The sequence below is a fragment of the Pseudopodoces humilis genome, chromosome 1 (genome assembly GCF_049639895.1).
Source record: "Pseudopodoces humilis isolate 2021_Gansu_Grassland_sample_001 chromosome 1, ASM4963989v1, whole genome shotgun sequence".
NCBI classification, from domain to species: Eukaryota; Metazoa; Chordata; class Aves; order Passeriformes; family Paridae; genus Pseudopodoces; species Pseudopodoces humilis.
This window is the reverse complement of record NC_142200.1, coordinates 69,661,656-69,678,981: the sequence shown is the minus strand read 5'-3', so window position 1 is coordinate 69,678,981 and position 17,326 is coordinate 69,661,656. Positions and strand designations below refer to the sequence as shown.

Here is a 17,326-nt window from a genome sequence, read left to right as displayed (position 1 = left end):
AAAACCACTGTAGACAGCACAGTCTTGAAGTGTCACATACACACAGCTGTTAAAGCTTGCAGAAAAAACATCTCTGTGTTTTCTTTGGAAATCTGTTGATGAGTGCTGGGGAGAAGTCAAAGACTGTTCCCTTACTTCTGTTATTTGCTTAGTCTAGCTTCCAAACATCCCTCCAACACATGCCAGTGATCCTTTATCATAAAACCCAGGCTATCCCACACCTAACACTTGAAGTAATTGTTAGGAGATTAAAACAGATTGTAGATTCTGTGTAGATTAAAGTTTCAAACTTACATGAAGACGATTTCCAGATATGCTACCATGTAACATATGAAGGATTCCTGCACGTACCTGAGATGGTGAAGGGGCAGAGAAGCAGAATTCCAAAGAAATCCATTGAAATAATTAAGCTTTAAATATTTTTAAATCTTAATTTCCCCACTTTCTGTTCCATCAGTGATCATCCTGAAAAGCTTCCAGGACTTGGAGAAGTGATTCCTTCCTTTCTGTTTTCCTTCCCTCCCTATGATTTAATAGCCCTATCATTCTGATTGCCATACAGAGCAAAATATTGCTTCTTCTAACACGATAGACCACAAGGATTAGCAAATCTAAGCTGCTATTAGGAAATACCTACCTGGAAGGAAGGATGCTTTCCTTAACAGCCACCTCCATTGATATAATCACCAGTCTTCCTACTGTTTCAGTGTTTTCCTACGATTAGCACTATATTTGTCCCATGCACAGTAAAAAAGCTCATCACCTCTTACATTTTGTTTTTTAAAAAAAAAGTTTCATGAAGTGAAATAAGGGAAGTATAAACAAAACTGTCTTTGTTGCATCTGATTTAATTACTGATACCCTAAAAACTTGTATTTTTGAATGGTGTTTTTTGTGCTGTGTGAATTAGCAATATACACATTCATAATAGGGAAGAATGATACTAAACTAAATTAATAGGGTGATAGCTCTAGATTATCATGGTTTCTTTGTCAGATTTAGATTTTACAGCTTGTTTTTTTAAAAACTGTACTTACTTATAAGCAGCTCTTGACATCATTTAGTCAGTTTTCAATTTGTTTCTACAAATCAAACTGAACAAGTATTTTAAAACCAACAAATGTCCTGATCTGGCTTTGCATATTGCAAGGAGAGAAATCTTGACATTACACATGATTCTATTAGTATGCCTCAAGAATTTTTTCCTCTTCTAAATGTAGGCACTTGACATGCTGTCAGATTTTCCCCAGCCAGCTCCCAGCCTAGAGTCGGCTGTTCCCAGAAAGCAACACAGTCTGGGATACAACTGTAGGGCTTATGCTCTATGGCACAGGCTGTCAAGCGTCGAGGGTAGGAGCAAGGATGACGGAGAGGTCTTCTCTGTGGTTTTCAAAATCCTTCCTTGCAGGTTCCAGGAATGAAATACAACAAAACAACATGCATGTGGACTTAGATACAGGGGAGGTCTTAGGAGCAGATACAAACCTTTAACCAATAGAGAAGACTTAGGGGAGGAGTTTAAGGCGGGGTTCATAATGTGTGGACCAATGGGAAAGCCTGGGGGGAGGAAACAGTTTACATAATCCAATGGAACATCAAATATCAGGTGATTGACAGGGAAGGTTCCAGAGTAAGGGGTAGGTACAAACTGGGATTGACAAGTCAATGGGAGGGAGAACATGAAAGGTTTGGGAAAAATGGTTTGGGTTTACAAGATTGTTAAGGAAGATACTGAAAGAAGGGGCTGGGATACAATGATTGATGGTATAGTGGAGGAGGATACAACTGGGAATAAACCAACAAAGCAGGGGGGTAACAGACCAAACCATGTATATAAAAACACACCACAACAGGCGCATATCCTAAAATGGCATTATTTCTTCCCTGCTTGTTGAATTATGTTTGTCTTAATTGAAGTCCTCAAAATTGTTTCATTTGTTTATTCTTTAGTATCATTCCAGCCTATAGAATTCAGATTATGATTACCTTTTTGATGGATATATGATGAAGGTTTAATGGGACTTCCTTGGGGCCCTGTTAGATTTCCTTCTTCCCTGTGGTGGGAAGTTCAAGGATTCAGCTCCTTCTCTCTGGCTACACTTTCAGCCCTTGGCAGATGTGAAAGATCATAATCTCTGACTGACTACAGCTTTGTTAGATGGCAGAACAACCTTCTGCTGTGAAGGGTGTGGGTGAACTCCAGGAACATGATAATGTGACACATAAATTCTTCATAGGGATATAAAAAGTGATGCTGCTTATGTGTGAGACTTGTTCCATTTTTCCAGCCCTTCTGCAAGCCTGTTAGGAAATGTCATCCAAAAATGTCTTACCAGTACAAATGTTGATGTTTGGGCTTCTGTTGAACCTTGACTATATTATTTATGTAAGTTTAAACAGATTCAAAGTACCTGCAGCTGTTCATCAGCAGAATACTAAGGGTTAAATTTCTTTAGAAAGGCTTTTTATTGTAGGTGGCAAATTTATGAACAATATCAAGAAATTTATTAGGTAGAAGAACACACTGAAGGCAAATTTTCAAGAAGTTGGCATCTTAGTTCTAGATGTACTTTGTCTGAGATTTATGTGTTAACAGTTGTGCCCATTAAAGCCTAATTTCAGACAACTCCTGCCAACAGAGTCAATTACTCTAAACGGAGAATGGGTTATATTTAAACGGTGTCTTCAGTATTCTCCATTATACTTAATGCTTTTTTTGAAAATTCACAGAAATGTTTTCATGTGAGGTACAGCTGGCCAATTCTCCAGGAACAATATTTTGAATATTATCCTTCATTCTAGGGCTATTTGGATGGACTACTCATATCAGAAAAACCCGTACCAACCTGTCAAGTGCTGGACATCAAGACATTGCTCAAATTTTATCAAGCAATTTTATTAAATTACCCAGCAATTAATTCATTTGCTATAGCTGGGTTAGAATCAAAAATATGTTGGCAGACTATTTATACTTTACCTTTTTTTCCTAAAGGTTGATTGAGAATATTTTATTGCTTTCCTCAAACCTACACATGTAGATTTCTTAAATGGAAAAGAGAGGATTAAAATTAAAGTTCTCATCAATATTTCAGCCTTTGATGGACAGTGTTATTAACTGACATACTAGCAATAAGTTTTTTATATGCTATAAAATATAAAAATTAATATAAATTTCATTTTACTTGACCAAAAAAAGCCTTCTTTTTGTACATGAAAAATGTATTAAGGCAGTGGATGTGTAATCATGTAATATAGCTATTAGTTTACCTTTCCACAGGATAGTTTGAAGAAAAGAGCTCTTTAAACTTAGAAAAAACCACAGATTGAGAGTTCATAAATAAACAGTATCTTTTGACTCTCCTAAAACTTTGTTCAATGTTTATTCAGCCCTACTGTGCATGTGCATTAAGCTGCTTTTTTTTTTTTGTCCTTTTTTTGTCTTTTTTTTACTACGTTTTCCACAGGATGCTGCATTGTGTCTCTAAATGAATCATTAAATTGGCAGAAGCTAATTAAGATTTCATATTCTCCTCTTTCCCTTGTATGTTTTTTACTAGGAGTTTTTCAAACCTGTCCTTAAATATAGTATTATCAGCATTTATTGGATCAGGGCTTCACAAACATCAACATCTTTGTTTTCCAGAGCACTCTGGGAAACTTGATTTAAAATAATTATTCCTGTTTTATAGAGAAGTAACCAAAGACTGATGCTAAAGCTAAAAGGGTTTGGGTAGTCCATCTGAGCAGTTTATGACTAAGTATTTTGCATTTGTTCAACATTGCATTCAAAGCAAAACTCCTATTAACTTCAGCTGTAGCTCTGGGTGTTCCAGAAGGCACTGTGAATTCCTCCTGCCAACTGGAGTGCTTCATCTCCAGGTGGGTCCTTAACAAGCCAGGAAAGCAGTAAAGAAAGATGTGGTCTGAGTGATCACAGACCATGGCAGGTGTATGAGGATGAAGGGGTAAGATTTGGTTCCCTGGAGCATTCCAGAACTGTGAAGCACTTCCTTCCCTTTTTCTTCCCTTTTCTCATCAATTTGCTGTCTAATTTGCAACATTTTCTAGGTACTGCAGTAAATAAAGCTACTTCTCTGAGCAGGTACATCCAGTGTATCTTGTAAGGCATTCCCAGTAGGGCTTTAATGACAAGGTGCTGTGTGATGATGTAATTGAAGTTTACTACATAAAGAAAACATAGCTGTGGTTTAAATTTTAGTTTTACATCTTTTCTCCATTAAACACTTTTTAGCTTGAGATTTGACCTTGAGGTGTTGATAAGGTCTTTTAATTGATATTTTAGTGTGTAATATGGTGATTATGTTATTAAAAAACAGTACACACAAACCCAGTCATAACAACATTATGATAATGTTACTTCTGCCTTTTTCACTGTTGAATCACAGAAGGTGCTTTGAGGAAACAGTTTGGGTTCTTTATAGACTGTACCGTCAGCTTTACACAGAATTACAGCAATGGTACTCCTGTTTCTCTGGGAATAAAATATATAAATAATACAAGAATAAAAAATCCCTGATACTTGCCAATATGTGCAGATAAAAAAGCTCAAATATGGAGAGATTTTGTGTGTGCACATATATAAATAATTAACAAGAATTTTTAGGGCTTCACCACGTATTTGGAAATCACACCTAAGAATTTACAAGTGCACAGAGAGCAAGGCAAAATTCTAACCTGCACTGCTCATAATCTGGGACTGTCACTATTGTGACTATTATATTATTGAATACAGAAATTAGCTTTAGATGGTTTGATATGAAAGCCTGAGTGTGTGTGAACAAATAGTGCATGTTCAATATACCTGAACGAGTGTTAGTCATCATTTTAATAACTGCTTTTGTGTTTCTATTGTTCTCCTGGAAAAAGTCATGATCACTTAAAAAATGATGAAACAAACTCTATGAATAGTACATGGAGAAGATATTTCATGATTTATTTATGTCTGTTTGTTTGCATCTAATCAAGTTTATCTGTTCAACAATGCTGAGGCTCTGAATAATGCAGAAGGAGATCTCATTTTACAAATGACAGGGTATTTGCATTTGATTTAACCATTTTTAAAAAAATACAAGTATTTAAAAAACTAATATGTTTTTTCCTTCCTTGGTATTGATTTTGCTTGTTTTTTAATAGAGGAAATAATTAAATACATTGTGTGATTTAAAATTATCTTAAACTGTGATTAATTTGTTCTAATAATTTCATTTACATTTTATTTTATTTTTTTCCAATGCTTTTCAAAGTGTTTTATTTTCAATGTTGCTCAAGATTTGTTCTGTTTGTAAATGTGTCTAAAGCTGTGAGAGGAATGACCCGGATGTGTATCCCATGCTTCAGCAATTATACTGATATAACTAAGTTATCTTCCCTAGATGAGGCCTATTTTAGCTTAAATGATTCCATGATTCTATTCACTTAGGGAAAGTAGAACCATATCTGCCTCCAAATGAATGTAAACCAAAGCAGAGAGATAAACAGCACAGTAGAATATTATTCCCTCTCTTTGATTTATGGCATATATTCTAAAAGATGCAGTTCCTTGCAGACATTAAGTGCCAATGTTCTCTTTACTATTTTTTTTATCCAATAATGTAATTTTGCAGTAATCCTTTGATCAAACTAGTGCATACACAAAGTATGCACTTTATATTTCCATCAGTAAATTTTCTGTGAGCTGTAATCCTCTCATGTGTGTATATATGTATATATATATATATAAAAAATACAGCACAACATTCTCTAGGAAATGTACTCTTTAATTGGGGCGGGGAAAAGCACACGGGTGATTAGATGCTTTTCTTATTCCTCAGAGTTTAGGAAAAGGGTCTATATTCTTCATTTCCTGAGGTTACATTCAGCAAATTTTACTGGGGTAGAGAAGAGTTGGTAAATAAGCTTTGGGAAGAGTGTGATCTGATGAGCTGTTTATTCTGGACATGCTGTAACTTAAACAGTGGTTTCAAAATTTTGTTTTGTTCATTTGTAGACAAGAAAACTATTGAGGCTTTTAAATGAAAACATTGGTTTTTTTTTAAAGAAAATAGAAGTTTGCTGAGAGTGTACTTTCTTTTTCACCCTTCACATAAAATAGGTTTTCATGGGTCAAACTTAAGAAAATCCATTGGGTTAATTCCTTTAGGGACTCCTTGTTACCAAATGCAGGCTCAGCTGTATTTTAACAAGGACTTTTCTCCCCATTCAAACCTCTGAACAAGGACCTCCAAGGAATGGGCAGAAGTGAACATTGAAAAGCTACTATGCCCCAATTGGCAGCTCCTCTCCTTGATAGTCATGAGAATTTTCAGCCTTTGGACCACTAAATCCACTTCCATTTCCAAGGTTAAAAGAGGACCAGAAAAGCATCAAGGGAACTTCCTCATCAGTACAGATTTGCACTTTATTTCAGTGTGTGACTGGAACTTGTGTAGACATATATCTGAAGTTGACTTACATAAACTATTTTTATACTTCTGGCAGTGTGGCTGTGGGGCTGCAAAACCCTTCTGAGAACTGAGGAACCATTTGGGTGATTTACCCAAGCTGACGTCCTCTTGGTGATATTTATACCAAATGAAGCCTGAGGTCAGATCAACACCTGCTAGCACAGTATTCTCTCTCTGAAACCGGTCAAGAGGGAAAAGTTCAGGAACAAGATAAGCACAGGAAGTTACTTTACCACAATACTCAACCACTTTCAGCAGTTTCTTTTTTAGAGGCCTCTTAAATCAGAAGTGATTTTAGTGGATCCCCACCATGAATTTTTCTGGTCTCTTATTCAACTCAGGTCAAGTTCTGACATCTAGCACATCCCATGTCAATGAGTTGTATAGTTTCTCTATGTAGTGTAAGGAAGATTACTTCATCTTACTGACTTGGCATTTATTTTCCTAAAATTTAACTTTGTCTCCTGCTCTTACATGAGAAACATATGAGTGAAGAATTATTTCTTATTTTCATTGCTTAGTCATGATTCTGGGCTCTCTAAAAAAACCTTTTGACCATCTTGTCATCTTTCTTTCAAGATGAAAAGTTTTCACTTATTTAGTAATTCCTACTATGGAAATATTTCCATTCCTTGCTACCTTTTTATATTCCTTTTGCTCCCTTGTTATCTGAGTGCTCAGATACCTTAAGGACCTATGTAAATTAAAAGTGTGGAGTTCTTGTGGTTCTTGTAAAGCTCCTGCTTCTGCAGCTGATGCTGTTGTTAAATAGTCAAGTTAATAATTTTACAGTCAATTTAGGAATTTATATTTTAGCTTCAGTCCCCTGTTGGCATTTTAACAGAAAAAGCACTCTGTAAGTTATACTCCCAGAACCACTAATGAGGTGAAAGTCAAGCATAAACTAGTAGTTCAACAGAGGAAGGATAGAGAGAAGAAAAATATTTTATTATGTCAGAATATGTGGTTTTGTGTGTTTGTTTATACAAAAATAGAAATGCAGGTGTTGTTAAACATGGCAATGCACAATACATTTCCTGTTGGATAGCTTTGAAGAAATGAAGATTCTTTTGCAGCAGATGGCTGCTGAATGAGTCTACTGGCTCAACTTAGGTCATTCTGATGATAATGTCTTCCTCTTTAGATCTTGAACTATCAGGTGCTACAGGTTTAATCCTAACACTGCTAATCAAAACAGATTGTGTTTTTCTCTGGAATCCCACTTTGGGTTCCCGAATTAAATAAATTGTCTGTATCAGAGAAGGAAACAGTGTGAACAAAATAGTCAGTTTCCATTGTCTCAGTGCACTGCTGGAAGCAGCTTGCTGATTATAGCAGGGGGAAATGTTTATTGCTGATCAGCTTACTCTATATGGGGAGCTCTTATAATAAAATGAAGTATAAAATCAAGGTATAGAAGCATCATAGCTCAACTAGCCAAAAGAAGAAAATATTTTAAAGCTTTTTATTGATGCCAAGCTGATGTTTATGCCATTCACAATTTAGAACTAAACCAAAGGTGCACAGACTCATCTGTCTTTGCTAATCAGAACTTTGATTCATTTTCTTTGGAAACTTCATTGCAGACAGCAATTTCATTTTATGAGAATGTTGAATGTCTCCATAAACCAGCATTTTTCAAACTGTAATTCAATGGTTGTTGCATAGAAATGCAAAAACCATGATCAGAATCAATGGCCTCTTGTAAAATGTTGCCTCAGGTTAGCTGTCAACTAAATTGAATACCCTTGTTAGCTATATTCATCTTTGTAACAACTTTTTTTTTATTGTCACATGTATTTTTTTCAGGGATGATCCTATGCATTTAATTAGAGATCTGTTTAAAACTTAGAAAATCATTGCAAAGCAAATTTGTCAGACACTTTGGATTCCACCTAATTCTGGACCTCTTTGATGAATCAGCACTGTTTGTCTGTCAGGCTACACTCTCTAGTAAATATTTGGTACCCTGCTGTCTGGACTCAATACAATCTAGTTCATGAAACATCCTTCAGGAACCAATAGACAAGACACTGCATCAGGATGTTTCTTACTCCATTTCAAGTGATTTCATTTGACTACAATAAAAAATAAACAAACCAAAGAAATAAACCCAACCAAAGAAAAAACCCAATAACCCACAAAACCCTCCACAAAGGCTAAAAGACCCTACAGTCATTTATCTGTAATGCGGCTTTTCATTTTTATGCAGAAGCTGCCACTGTTTTGTGCTACATAAAAAAAAATAGGATTTTTGTTTGAGATTCTTGGAAATTGTATTTTGAATTCATATGAAATTCTTAATAGAATAAAATTTTCAGTCTATTTTATTATTGTAGAAACTTGCAGTGCTCTTAAATCAATGCAGACTGTTCCTTTTTAACAACAGAGTTTCTGACCCAATGCAAAAGAAAAGTTAAAGCCCTTACACTGCAATATGTTTATTATAGGTGAGGAATATGTGGAATATTTTGCTGGGAACCACGCATGCATGGGTTAAACTGGACATATATCTGAAAATAGTTATTTATATATTTTTTTACCTTTTGACTGATAATCTGTAGACATTTTTTTATGTATTGACATAGGGCAGGATTGTAGAGTGTGCTGTGATATGCTTTGATGACATGAAAATGTGTCTTCACCAGTCAGACCCAATTGAGCCAGCTGCTGCCCTGAATCATGAGTTGTACGCAGTAAAGACACAAGAGAGAAAGGTTTTGGCACAAGGGCATATTGCAGAGGTAATCACTAGGAACCAAACCACTGGAATAAAGGATTTGACAATGGGTAATTGCCACAGTGGAGAATGAAGAAAAGGGAGTTATGCTGGAATGAAGGATGTGGGAATGGCAGTCAGTGGAAAGATAGAGGAAGTGACACATTTTTGGGAAGACATGGGCAGTGCTGCCCAAGCTCCCTGTCCCCTTTTCAGCTCTGCCTTTCCATTGCTCACTGGCAACAGGGAAGAGCAGTGGCAGTGGAAAGCTCTTCAGGTGTGGCTCCTGCTGGTGTTTTTCCCTAGCAATTAACCAAGAAGGAGAACCCAAAGGAAGGAGGACATGTAGCTGCAAAGGAGGGAAAGGGTGCAGCACAGCCCTTTTTTGTCCCATGTCTCTGCTGAGCTCTGTCTGTGCACCCACTCTGGGGACTGGTGCTGCATAACCTCTATTGCTAAGAAATGTGCATAAGAACATGGTTATCATTTCAGCATTCACTGGTTTATTGCAACTTTCCCAAATAACCATCAGCAGTGAGCAAAGTTAATAAAAAATATAATGTTGATTACATTGCCTGTACTTAAATTTTATCACATTTGTGTTGAGAAAGAGAAGTTAATTTCCTAAATTATTCTGAGAGAGATTGCATAGTCATAGAGCCAAAGAAAATGTATTAACTTTCCATCTCCCTAAATATCTCTACACTTGCCTTTACATTTCTTTAAAACACCATTGTACTCACATTGCTGAAATCTGCTTTTGAAGGTGCAACTTTGTTAACAGATTTGAAAGATTCTGCTGCACCCATTTTTCTCATTAGAAAACTTGAAGGATTTTTTTTTTTCTGTATATGTGACTGGTAATCTTCATAGTTTTATACTGACTACTCAAAGCAATGTAGCAATTAAAGCATAGTTTACTTAACAAAAGTTCAGGTATATTGAGTAGTGAAACACACTAGTAACTAAAATTAGGCATATTTATTGTCTCTGTTATTATTAATTTTAAAAATTTCTCATTGAAATTCTGTTGTTCGATAGCATTATAGTAAAATCAAAGTGATAATGCAGTAGGCATGTGTGATATTTTATATAATCATAGGAAAATCAATTGAACTAAATGTTCTCCTTGTCTTCATGGTGTCTTCATGGATTTATGTTTCTGCATCTCATTCCCAGGTTTGGAGATGGTTATTCTGTCAAGGTTTGGCTTAGCAAAGAAATAAGTTATGGAAGAATGATTTTGGACGGTCTACAACTGCATTTCCCTGGAACACAGTTTAAGGTACAAATAAAACTCGTTGTTATATGTATATGGCAGGATTAATTTGGGACTGGTAAGAATAGTATGTACATGTTTGTTGCAGTCCACAACCGCAGGATCATGTCCAGGGAAGCTGCAGGGTTCTGGGGACCAGCATACAATACCAACGAGACGGGCTCCCAGTTCATGAAACCATTTATTCAGCATGGGAACAAACTCACATCCAGAACAAAGAGCCTCAAACAGAGGCCGAGCAGGGGTTTTTGAGGGACAGAACTCTTGAGGGTCTTCACCTTTGAGGGTGGAGTTCAGGGTCAGGGACCACTAGAAACACAGCAAGGGAGAAACCCCCCAGGGACTCAAATGCAATCAGAACTCCTGGGCCAACCTCCACAAGGGGTTTGGGGTGGGACAACTCCACCCAGGGCTCACATACCCATCCCCCAACACAGGGGGTCAAAACCCACACACATGGCCCACAGCCATGCCTCTCCTTTCACAGTGTGTATCTGAAACTAACTCTTGGCCTCCCTGAGGCACGTCACAACATATGTTTGTATGTTTACATGTTTGGATATATTGATCTTCTTGGAAAAAGTACGTATGAATACCCCTTTTGTTTTTCTATTAAGCAATTCATAAAAATTGTACTTATGATGTTGGTTGAATCAACTCCAAACAGCCATTTAGGCAATGTAAATAGAAAGGCCTTTTCTCTGACTGAAAATTTCCTTTTTCTTTTATTACTGATGAAGTTGAACTCAAATCTGTGTTCACCTGAAATAGGACTACAATATAGTTACTATGAGTATTTTGCTTTGTTTGCTTTCTGATAAAGGCTCAGAGTTGATAAGCCAGCCTTTTCTGAGATTCTTTAATACAAAGCCTTATAAAAGACCTATAGTAATTATATTTCAATAAAAACTCTCCAAGGCTTTTACTTTAACTGTGTTTAGGAAAAGAACCATGGAAAGTAATGTCTATCTTAGGTATGAGCTTCTTTGTGTGTATAAGTCTGTATTGAGGTCAGACAGCTGTGTATCTGTGTATGCTCAGCCTTTTCCCAGACTGCACTGTAACAGCACTAGTCTGTTAAATTAAAATTTCCCTGAAGTTTTGTATCTTTTATGAGATTAATAAGCTGTCACCTCAGAATACACACAAAATCTGTGCTCTCAGTATGAACTGCTCTTTGTGCTATGAATATAGACAAAATATGTTCTATTTTAAAAGCTCCTATTTTCCATATTAATCTGCAATAAGAGCGTGTTCAAGTTAGACTGATTATAAGGAGGTGTAGCTTCATCACAAAGTACATTCACTTTTATCTGTTTTTATAATTTTTGCTTTTTTTCAGGGACAACATCTTAACCTGCTCGAATACCATGTACCAAGAAGTCAGGGATGTTTAGCAGAGCTATTCAGAGTCCTAGAGAATCACAAAGCTTTTCTCCAAACCAAACACTACTCCATTAGCCAATCCACGTTAGAGCAGGTATTTTATAATTTTTGTTTCTTTTCTTCTTTTTGTCTAAATGTGCTGTGTATTGTAGTTATTGATGTAGTAGAATATTCTATCATTTGCTGGGTTATGTGAATGTGTGCAATACTCAGCAGTTCCAGGCCATCTCAGGTTACACAGTGTTTCCATGTCCCATGCTGCTTTTACACTGGAGGTGAGCATAGTAAAAGCAACACATCAAGCCACGTAGTTGTAGTGTGCACAAACATAATTTGTGCTTAGATGAATCTGGAGCTTTGCGAGATGACAAAGTGGGGCTGTGAACCGCCACCTTCACAATCCAAAAGCTGGGATCTTACTAATGTCCTTGAAAAGGCTGAACTGCTCTCTTTAACTCATAGCAAACCTTAGACATTCAGAACTTTTTCCAGTGAGAATTTTAAATGCACAAACAGATGAAAGAGATCTGACTGCTAAAGACTGTGAGATCCCATTGTGAGGAAAAGAAGAACACATTGATAGCAAGCATGGGATTTCTGGGTGATTGTGATGCGTTACAGCATCTTCATATGCAGCTACTTGTTATTCATTCTGCAAGCTGAGAGGCACATCTAGTCAAAATATTAATTTTCTATGATTGATGGTGTGACTTGGTTTCTTTTTCCCATATGCAAATCATTATAGAAGTATTATTCTCTGTGCTGGTCTACTAACTATTTGTAAATGATCTATTCAGTGATTGACTGCATTTAAGATAATTTCATCCTATTTCTTCAGGCATTCTTCACTCAGGTTTACTTCCTCTCCATTTTTCATGGTGATGCATCATCACCTCAGTCACCTGCTGCTGCTTCCTCTCCTTGACTGAGTGTCAGTTTTAAACAGGAAAATAGCTCTTCACAGTAACAAACACACTTATAATGCACCCCAAGTTTCTTTGTATATGAAGAGGATCATCTGAATAAAGGAGAGCCATTTTTCCCTCTACACGCATTGCTGTGAAATAGTTGTGTGATTAAAAATGAAAGAAGCCTTTACGTAGTAAGATCAGTGTTTAAAAAAAACCAAACCAATTCAAGGAGGCATATTAGTTGTTGAATCAGAAGTGTGCTTTCACCTTGAAATATTTGTATCCTAATCTGTAATATTTATTGGCAGAAACAACCACCTCAGATTTTTTAGGTACGTCATTCAAAGACAATTAAAACCATTGTTTCACATTGACTTGTGCATAAAATGTATTCTTCATATCTCAGTAACTCATTTTACCATAATTTTTATCATTTATCAACCCCTGTCTTAGCCGGAGTGGGGAAAAGGGATTATTTCTAGAGTTTATAAGACATGTTTTTAGAGGGGTTCCCTCAACATGAGTTATTAATTATTTTGTCAAAAAAACTAAGAAGAGCAGCTAAAAAATACCATCACCTATATCCCCAAAGTCTGAATTCAAGCACTTTTGTTCTGAAAATCCTACTTTTATCATGTCTTATAGGTATTCATTAACTTTGCAACACAGCAACAAGGAGCCTGGCGTTCTTCACAAGGATCTTCTGTTGTCCACCATGATCGTTTCCCAGTCTAGGCTCAGAACAGGATACAGCTTCAACATAACATATATGTGTGTGTGTGTTTGCATATATGTACACACAAGCTACATGCAATAACTTTTCAACTGTGAACAATTTCTATACAAGAAACAAATAGTAGAAACAGAGTCGAGTTTTCATCTGTAGGCCAGAAGGAAGGGTACTAGTTCTTGGTTAAGCAAAAAACTGATTATATGCAGACCAAAAATCTGCCAAAAAGTAACTTTTTCTTAATTTAACTGGAATTTTATAATACAAATGGCCTAATTAATGGAGAGAAAAAAAAGGCTGATCTGCCTGTGCATAGTAGATTTTTTTTTTTTGTGGTATCTCTGCATTCATTTGACTATAATACTTCCTTGCATGCACACTTAATATCTAATTTTTACCTGATAAGACAAGAAAAAGAAAAAACAATTGAATGGTAGCAATCACCCAGTATTTTTATTTTTATTTAATCGCACAAATTGAGAACCTTTTGATTTCTCTGTTAATTCAGTTCTGTGTTGTGACAAGCTAAATTAACCTTTTCATTGTATAAAGGATGCACTGTATTCCATAAGGCTTTATGTTAAAGAGGTTATTAGTGTACTAGCCTAGTCAGCCTCCCAGTTATCTTAAGTGAATTTAACAAGTTTTCATAAATCATACTTGACAATGAGCTTTCCCCTAAGCCTGTGGGTTGCTGCTGGAAGTATTCTCAAGTACCTTTTTAATGACCTAGTTTGTTTTTCTCATCTTTTTGTTTCCTTTTTCTTCAAAGAGAATTTCAAAATGTTGTTTAACGGGAATGTTAAAGGAAAATAAAATAAACATTCGGACCATGATCAATAAACTTCTAAGTAAATATATTATGATGTTAGATACTTCAGACAAGGCCACAGTCTTCAGCCTATACTTGTGCAAAATAAGTGATATTTAATGAATAAAAACTCTTTGTATATTGTGCTTGGAGAAAACAAGTATGAAATTTTTTGTGTCATAAGTGGCTGCCTCATCTTAAACAAGTCTTTGATGCTCCTGTGAAATTAGCTCATGTCACTTTTATTGACTACAGTGTCAAATAGCTGAAATTGTAGAACCAGTGACTTAGAAGTTAATTGCTTCAATATGATTTTGGGTGGGCAGTGGCCAGAGAAGTTCACTTTGAGATGGAAGAATTTGATTTTAAATGGCCCGTATTGCAAAGCTGCTGCTATAATTCCCTGCTGTACAATGATATTAAAAAAAAAAAAAAAAAAAATTGTGTTTTAGGCTTTGCAAACTGACTCAGGAGACTGTTTATTAAGGCTTGATTTGTTCATGTTGCTTTGGCCCATTATGCTTTTTTAAAATCAGGAATTCACTTTGCCTATTTCTAAAAAGATTAAATTAAGTCTTTGAAAAATAAATAAAACCCTAAAGATTTATAGGCTTTTGTCTGCATGTACATATGGGTCAAAATGAGTGAGCTTATGAAAGTGCTTTATTATTAGAATGGATTGGTATAATTTGAGAACTCTGCCAAGCTACTCAGGACCCAAAGAACCTAGGAACCATTAAACCCCAACAGCAACCACCCTAGTAGAAATGCCATAGCACAATGGGATGCCTACATTTGATGTGAATACAGTTATTTTTGATTTCTTCATGAGGCTGGGAGTGGAAGGTTTCTAAGGTCCCCAATTAAAGCAAAAACCAGTCAATTTTACAAAGCAGAGTGTGAGAGAAGTGGTGAACATGAAAGAAAAAACAAGGCAGGTGCAGGAAATCTGGGCAGAAACAGAAATATGCTGACACTGAAATAGCCTCATTTCAGCACCTCAGGATGGAAGAAACTGAGCATTCAAGGAATAGCCAAGGATCTCTGAGTCATAGTCTGAAACCACTCAACAGAAGAACATTTCTGTAGCTATTAACTAAAAAAGTACAAGGGAAGGTATAGCAGTCATGTGCACAGGACTTTTGGTTTTTTCTTTTATTTTTATTGGTATGTCTAGACCTGTAGATTACTGATGTTATGACTGATTGATATTATCTGGTTTTTGTTTTGTTTTTATAAACTAATATCTCTGTCTCAACCACCTCAAGTCCTTTAAAAATGATGAAATGTACTCAAGGAAATTTAGGGATTTGGGAAAGGAGACTGTTCCAGTCCTTGCAGTGTAAGGCAGTTGAGCTAAAAGATGTGATTTGTATGAAATTGTAGAAGGAGTGGTTATTCCTTCTGAGGGAGGGTGTCAGGGACTTGAATTAATAAAATAATCCTGCAGTTTGCTTTGACCAAGGGAAGCATAAAAGCAAGCAAGACTCGCTGTGGTGAGACTGAAAAATGATAGCCTAGCTGAATGCACAGATAGGGGAGCTTCTTCAAGTCTTGGCTATGTAACACTAATTAAATGTCACTTTTTTCTGATTAAAATATGAAATATTATATTAGTTTAATAGACGAATACATTAAATAAGATTTGCTTCAGATTGATGGTTGAGTAAATTCAGCTAATAGTGTTTTTAGTTTTTTAAATTACTTCATATGCATCTCAGGAGACCAAATTTAGTTCAGGCAAGTAGCAAACAATGTCTGTCTACCAATCCTTTATGGGTAAAAAAGGTCAAAATCTAATTGAGTGCTCATGTACCTAGTTCTGTCTCAGAGGATATTCTCCCTTTCTTTAACTTGTGGCATTCCTAATGTATGTGAGTTTCAACAGAAGTATTTTGAAGATTTTTGTTTCATTCATTACTTATCAAAATAAATCACTAAACTAGGAGTCTGGACAGAAAAGGTCAATTGTACACTAATGATGAAAGAATCCTTGAATTCATAATTCATGAAAAAATATCTCTTAACACCTCTAGATTTGGAATCAAACACAGCTGAGGATTTTAAACAATACTTTTCTTGTGTGATTCTTGTTAGGAAAGTTTCCTTTTATTTCAGCTGGAAACTTCTCTATGACAGTAAGCCCTTCACCCTGAACGAGAAACTAGAATTAAGCTCAAAATTATCAAATCAATTGAATATCTGAAATACTCAACACTAAAACTGGGAAGATGGTAGCTGTGGGAAACATAAAAATGGAAACTCTTACTGACCCAGAGGATTTGATTTACAGTCGTGTGTGTACATGATCTATCAGTTTATTGGCTGAAAGACAGATGCAGTGTGGCAAAATTAGGCAAAGGGGATAGGTTATTAAGTAGAAACAAGTTTACTTGTTAACTGTCTATTGGACCAAAATTTATATATTGCTGTGTGAAGAAGAAACCCATGACTACATTCAGCTGTGGCTGACTTGTTGCTTCTCTCCAAATCTCAAGCTTTCAAGACTGGTATCTTACCTGGCTTTCTTAAACAATAAATCATCTTAAATAGCACAGTGGTCCCAACCCTCATTTTTCATCTCGACAGACAGCCATACTTTTAAGGGACCATTCCACAGCCTAGGTCAAAAGAAGGGCTTTGGCCAACCTTTGAGCAGATTGTTTCAGGTCCTCTTTTAATTTTCCTACAGTAATAGAATTATGTGACCAAAAAAACAGTAGGTCTGGACTTTAAATCAAAGTATCACACATTCAGTGGGGGTGGAAAGGTGACAGTATTAGTGGACAGGATGACAAAACTCACAAATTGCCACTTTAAATATGGCTGCATATTAAATGTCTGTACAGATTTTTTCTTCTGGAAAGAAAGTATTTATTCCTCTCGTTTGGTTCAATCATGACCACAGATGATAAAATTTTGTCCAGGGTAGTGCAAGATGTATAATATGATTTTCAGCAGAGGAACTGTGTGCCTTTTGAGCTTGCTTGTCCTTGTGAAATTTGAGTCACTGGGGTCTGAATTCA

General features: G+C 36.0%; 1 protein-coding gene across 1 annotated transcript in view; it reads left to right on the top strand.

Annotated features, from left to right (window-relative positions):
• Nucleotides 1-14,314, top strand: part of ABCA13 (ATP binding cassette subfamily A member 13) — a 194,842-nt gene extending 180,528 nt beyond the window's left edge. Inside the window, 3 exon segments of the mRNA XM_088051690.1 lie at nucleotides 10,363-10,468; nucleotides 11,805-11,942; nucleotides 13,405-14,314. Coding sequence (XP_087907816.1) covers nucleotides 10,363-10,468; nucleotides 11,805-11,942; nucleotides 13,405-13,494 — 334 coding nt within the window. The 3' untranslated portion in view covers nucleotides 13,495-14,314.
• Nucleotides 14,315-17,326: the final 3,012 nt, after the last annotated feature.